This window comes from Sebastes fasciatus, chromosome 3 (genome assembly GCF_043250625.1).
Source record: "Sebastes fasciatus isolate fSebFas1 chromosome 3, fSebFas1.pri, whole genome shotgun sequence".
Lineage (NCBI taxonomy): Eukaryota > Metazoa > Chordata > Actinopteri > Perciformes > Sebastidae > Sebastes > Sebastes fasciatus.
In genome coordinates this window covers 30,069,083-30,075,443 of record NC_133797.1, presented here as the reverse complement: position 1 = coordinate 30,075,443, position 6,361 = coordinate 30,069,083, and the positions used below count along the sequence as shown (strand labels likewise).

The 6,361-nt window shown below is 38.9% G+C and overlaps 1 protein-coding gene across 2 annotated transcripts in view; it reads left to right on the top strand.

Moving 5' to 3' along the window:
- klhl5 (kelch-like family member 5) overlaps window positions 1-6,361 on the top strand; it is a 71,658-nt gene that overhangs the window by 7,987 nt on the left and 57,310 nt on the right. For both annotated transcript variants that reach the window (XM_074630133.1, XM_074630131.1), the window contains exon 2: window positions 2,859-2,922. Coding sequence is in view for 1 of the 2 variants with exons in the window: in XM_074630131.1 (XP_074486232.1) it covers window positions 2,859-2,922 (64 nt within the window). In the remaining variant the exon portion in view is untranslated. The remainder of the gene's footprint in view (window positions 1-2,858; window positions 2,923-6,361) is intronic.

The window sequence follows — 6,361 nt, the reverse complement described above, 5'->3', positions numbered from 1 at the left end:
TAACTACATTTGTGTAAAACAGAAAGAAACAGATGTTTCTTTATACCTCTACATGATAAAACGAGGGATCTATGATAGACTGTACACACTGTTTCAGTTGCTGATGTTAAAACGAGGAGAGAAACTCCCCACGATATAACGCTCCTTTACTCTTCTACGGAAGCCCATTTCCACCATTTATGAGTGTTTTTCTTATAATTATGACATTATCTCATAATTGTGAGACACTTTTGCAGTTAGTTATGACGCAGTGACTTGACTTATGACTTTGTATCTCATACTTAGGTACTCTCTCAGAATGTTGAAGTTTCTCATAATAAGATGTGTAAAATGTACAGTGAGTCATTGTTGTGAAATGAACATTTCACAACAATGACCCGCTAGCTGTACATTATCCCGCTTAGTACACGACTACTTACTTAAGAAATCAATAATTTGACACAAAAACGCTCCAGAGACCGACATCAGAACTGCGTCCATAGCAACGGTCTGTTATACATAGCAACGGTCTGCTATAAAGAAATAGCAGACCGCAGAGCGCCGGCCGTGTGATAAATGGATACAAATAATACCAGATACTGTCATAATTATCGAATACTACTATTTTAAGTCATAATCATAGGAAAGTTTCTCATAATCATGAGAACGTTTCTCATAATTGTGCCTTAGCATTACATAATTATTAGGAGATATCTCGTGATTTTGCCAAGTCTTCTCACAATTATAAGATAAGTCAGTTTCTCATAATTATGACTGTATAATTTTTTAATAAAGTTCATACTTTTAAGAACATTTCTTATAATGAGATAAGTATCTAATACTAAGTCATGACTATGAGAACATTTCTCATACGTTTCTCGTAATTATGACTGTATCACGTAAGGGATAATGTACAGCGAACCAGTCATTGTTGTGAAATAAACCCTGACAGGGCGCTGTAGCACCCCGAGTGGACCCGCTGTTTCGCGTCGGGGTCTTGCATCGCCCTGAAGGGGTTTATTTCACAATAATGACCCACTAGCTGTACATTATCCCGCTTATTACACGGCTAGTTACTTAAGAAATCCATAATTTGAAACAAAAACGGTCCGACAGCAGAACTGTGTCCATAGCAACGGTCTGTTATACATAGCAACGGTCTGTTATACATAGCAACGGTCTGTTATAAAGTAGTAGTAGTAGTAGTAAAATCGAGTATTCAAAAAAGCTGTGTAATAAATAATTAGAATATGTCATAATTTTGAGAAGGTTTCTCATAATTATGAGGTACAAAATCATAGATATGAGATATAAAGTCATGTGTATGAGAAATAATTTAATAATTCTGACATGCTAAGTCATAATTAAGAGAAGGTCTCTTGTCATGACTTAGTATAATTGCTTTCAACAAGCACTGCATTTTTTTTTTGCAAGTTGCAGAAATGAGCTTCCAGAGACCTGAGGCCAGGTGCCTCCTTTAATTAACGTTACCACACCGTAGAGAGCAGATAGGTGTTGCTGTTGCCGCTGTAGAGGAAATTACCTTTCTGTTTATCTTTTTTCATTTCACTCTATTCCAAAAAATATATGTATTTTTCCTTTGTACCGGTTGACTTGATCTCTGCTGGGTGTTTAGTGTAGCTAAGATTTTGCGGTTGGGTTCCTGAGAGCCTCTTATCTTGGCAGACCTGGGACGGCGACACACACACACACACACACAGTGTCTCAGACAAACACACACAGACACAGTGATGAGCATGGCTGGCAGGTGGAGCCTTATCTCCACTGCACAGCGGCTTGCCTCTCTCGGGGCTCAGTCGGCAGCTTAGAGCCGGGATGGAAGCAGCCAAAACAAAACAAAAATCACTTTCTGTCCTTTTATGTTCAGTCAGAGCTGCTTGACGCTTGAAGCATTTCCAAATATTTTGAGTGTATGGCTGAAATGTATTTACTACCATACTACCTGTGATTGTTGACAGAGTGGTGGCATATACAGTGTGTGTGTACTGTATGTGTGTGTGTGTGGAGATGCTTCTGTCGCTGTCCCTATCTTCCTCCTAATGAAGCCCAGTGGGAGCTATTCTGTTTTCTGACCCTGCATTCAAGCCCAGTCTGTAATTTCCAAATAATTTCCATTATTTCTTTCTTTCCAGGAAGCTTCTTGCAACTTGGCGTAATTCGAGGAGTTGGCAGATTAATCATCGTTTTTTAAATGAAAAATACCAAACATGATATGGTTTCAGCTCCTCTAATTTGAGGGTTTGCTGCTTGTCTCTGTTTTACATTACTGTAAATTGAAAAAGCTTTGGGTTTTGGACTGTTGGTCGGACAAAACAAGGCATTTGAAGACGTTGCTTTATACTAAATGATCTCTCGCTTGATCGAGAAAGTAATCACCAGATTATTCAATAAGAAAGTTGTAGCTCTATTTGGCTGAATATCAAATCACACCAGATGTTACATAACAACAAGTCATTTTGATCTAGGCAACCAATAATTCCTTGGAGAAGAGACTGCAGTTCAGCCATGACTTTCTGTTCAATGCACAAACAAGGTGAAAAAGATATGAAGACCAGTGGTTGTAGATTGTTTCATGCAATAGATGAAGAAGAAGATTTAGACCCTCACATTTGATAAGGGTTTTGTCAGTGTCTATCATGTTCTTGAAAGATTAATTTGCCCTTTTAATCAAACTGATGCAATCCACATTTCCTAACCTTCAGTTAATATATCAAAAAAGAGCTTCTATGTTATCTCACAGCTCCACACAGATGGAAGCTGAGAGTAAGAGGATAACAGAGGAGGGTGAAACGCCTGATCAAAACAGTTTTTATTGGCTGCAGTGATAGAGTGTAATTGATGTGTTCCACATTTTTCAGGGGACCAGCTGGAAACCCCTGCAGGATCCTCGAGCCTCCTTGAAACCCGGTTAGAAAACCACAGGTATGGACTCACTCTTCCCTACTTTGTAAATGTTCATTTAGTAAATTATGGTCCCATTTAGAGTCAAATAGTCCATAAAGCAGGGTATGCTTTAGGGCATGGCTACCTTGTGATGGACAGGTCGTTACCAAAGCATTGTCTGGTCTGGGAGTTGTCTGTGTTTTCGTATTTGAACTTTAACCCTTTCACAGTGTGTTTTCAGTTCATTGAAGTTAATTATAACCTTTTTGGTGGCCTGAAAATGTCTTGTTCAGCGTTTGGTTGTACTTAGCTCCACCCTCTTGTGTCACTTCTGGTTGCAAACAACCAAACTGCCGAACTCGAGACTTCAAAACGGCAGTCCACAAACCAATGGGTGACGTCACAATGACTACGTCCACTTCTTATATACAGTCTATGTTTCCCTCTAGTGCTACTATGCATAGTTTTCATTGTGCACAGTAAATATCAAGGTCTATATCATTAAATTAAAGGTCACACAGATAAATCTTTTGATTGACCCAAAGACCTTTACTCTGGCACCATCCTCAGGACATACTTTACATTTCTAGCTCCTCTGCAAGAATGACACTTAAGACAAGCAAAGCTGTCATTATGTCGCTCATTCGGTCCAATACTTTTATGAGCTGTAATGAACTCTGCATCCACTTTGGAGTTTTGGTATACCTTCAGACCGTTTTAATAATTTGACTCAATCAAACAAGTGATTTGTTCAGTAGTAACCTGTTCTGTAGCGCAGTCCGTCAGAGCTAACAGCACACATCTATCACTTTTAATGCTGCTGTCAGAAGCTCTAATGATGAGCACAACAGTGCAGTACGAATGCTGACTGGGTGAGAAGTGTGCGTGCGAGACAGAGAGACACTTAACTTTTCTTCAAGATCCAGTAATTTGCTGAATATTATGCACATTAACCATAAATCCTGTCAGACACACTGACAGTCTGCGGCGTCACCTCGGACTGAAATCACTTGAGGGATAGATATTGTATGTGAGCTATTTTTGGAGCTCTGCATTACTGCAGAATCTGATGCGGAGTTTAGAGATTGAGTATAACGGCATGATGATATTAGGGCTTTAGGTACACGAGAGGATATTTAACAACAGGCTGCGCTCCGCAGGCTCAGCACAGGTTGTGGTTGAATTTCAGGTATTAGATGTTGTACATTTGATCCTTCTCATCGTGTCCTCGCTGAGACGTCTGAATTTAATCCCTGGATCTGCTTTAAATGGACACAATGATGTTCTCAGAAAGGCTAAAACATCAATAGCTGCTTTGATTTGTAATTCTCCTTTATCCTTTTTTATGTTGAGAGAAAAGAGGTGAAACAGGTTTGTTTAGATTTTTAATGCAGTTTATGTTTTTTGTGTGATCTGCAGTATTTGTTATAACTGGTTTGTCTGCTGGGAGAGCTCAAACCATACTTCAGTTTAATGGTCTGTTTGTTCTGTTTGTTTTTGTAGTTTAAATGCTCTAAAATGCTCCACAGGAAGAATTAGAGGGTCATTTTTGCCCATAGCTAAGAAACTTTTGAATGAGATGTGATACTTGTTTGTTTTCTTAGGTATGGGTTTTATTTTTGCCATAATTCTTAAGGTTTCCTCTCATATGTATTGTTACAGATGAATTTTACATTTATGGCCTATTTTCTGGTCCCATTTTCCTCACTTGTGGTCTGCCTTTCGTTTATTGTGTGATCGTTTGTATTAAATACATTGTTTTAAAGGGGACCTATTATGCTTGTGTGCTTTTTCTCTTTCCTTTAGTGTGTTATATAGTTATTTGTGCATGTAAAAGGTCTGTAAAGTTACCAAGCCAAAAGTCTAGGCCAAAGGGAGTTACTCTCCCCCACAGAAACGTTGCTCCTGAATGGCCTGAAACGCCTTGATACAAGTCCCGCCTTTTCTTCTGTAATGTGGTGATGTCACAGAGTAACACATTTGCTAAAGGAGCTCAAACAGACAGAGGGTGAGAAGAGGTATGAGAAAAATAAAGCATTTTTTTTTTTTTACATTAAAGCATGTAAACATGTTTCTAGTAGAAACCCAAAATACTAGTATGCACCTGAAAATGAGCATAATAGGTCCTCTTTACTTTAGTGGCAAGGCGTCTCCTGGGTTACACTAAAGTGCTCTTTGAATATGTGTTAGTTTGTGTGTTTGTACTGTTGGTTCAGCAGCTTGTCTTTCATATGTTGTCCTCTGTGACCGGTCTGACTTGTGTCTCTTTTGTTATTTGTCATCGTGCGTGGGCGAAAAAACGTATTTCCTCTCTGGGAAATAATAAAGTCGTCTAATGTAATTTAATTTGTCCAATACTTTGGTTTATAACCAAATACTAATGACCTTCCCATCAGCCTCAGCTGTACTTTGATTTTAATAATTAGTAAATATTAGCACGCTTACAGGCTAATCTAAGGTGGTGAACATGATAACCATTTCCTGCTAACATAAAGATGTTAGCATTGTCATTACGAGCATGTTAGCATGCTGACATTTGCATTTAGCTCAAAGCACCGCTGTGCCTAAGTACAGCCTCACAGAGCCGCTAAAAACCCCCATGATAATTCCAAGTCGATTCAAGACAACTCTATTTGTATATGAGCATGGACGTTCATTCTTGCCATTTGAGAATATTATATGCAACTAAATAACACAAGCTCAAAGATCAAAGTTACTGGCTGTCAGAGCTTCTGATCTTCAACCTCATCTCACCTCTCTCAACCTCTTCAGCAAGTGGAGCTGGCTTATAAGTGTCATCATGTGGTAATGGTTGTATTTGGGGGTAAAGTTGTAACACGTGCCTCTGTTGGAGGATGGTCTCAGGTGAGATGTGAATGGTCTCCTTGATCTTTCTCTTGATGTCCACCTTTTGATGCTGTGACAGCTCATGTTGCCTGTTTCCTGTTATCATTTAGTCTCTCCTCCGGGATCCTTGAAATTTCATTTTCCAACTGTTGTGGCATGTCACATACCGCTCCAGTTTTCCACTTCAAGCTCTTTCTGGACCCGTTGTCTGTGTTTTGAAGCCAAAACACAGAATACACAAAGAGGCTATTTGTAAAGCCTAATATCACATAAAATGTTGTATTAAGTTAGCAGTGGTTCAAAACTGAACTGCACTATACATATAAAGATTTTTACGACTATCTTGGTTTGATTGGCATTCACGTTTGCATATTAATTAGGCTTTAGCTTAAGCATTTGATTTAATATGACAGAAATGTACAATAAGACAGATAATACTTAAAGCAGCTGTATATAGTGGAGCAATTAGCCGCTAAAGAGCAGGAGTTGGTAGAGACCAAAATCAGAGCTAAAAGAGAGTGAATACTGGATTTATGCCATGTGTCCACTTCATGGCACGGCTCTACTTGACTTGACTGACTTTTGATACCAGGTCGTTGTCTTTATGCTATGTTTCCACTGCAGATAGTAC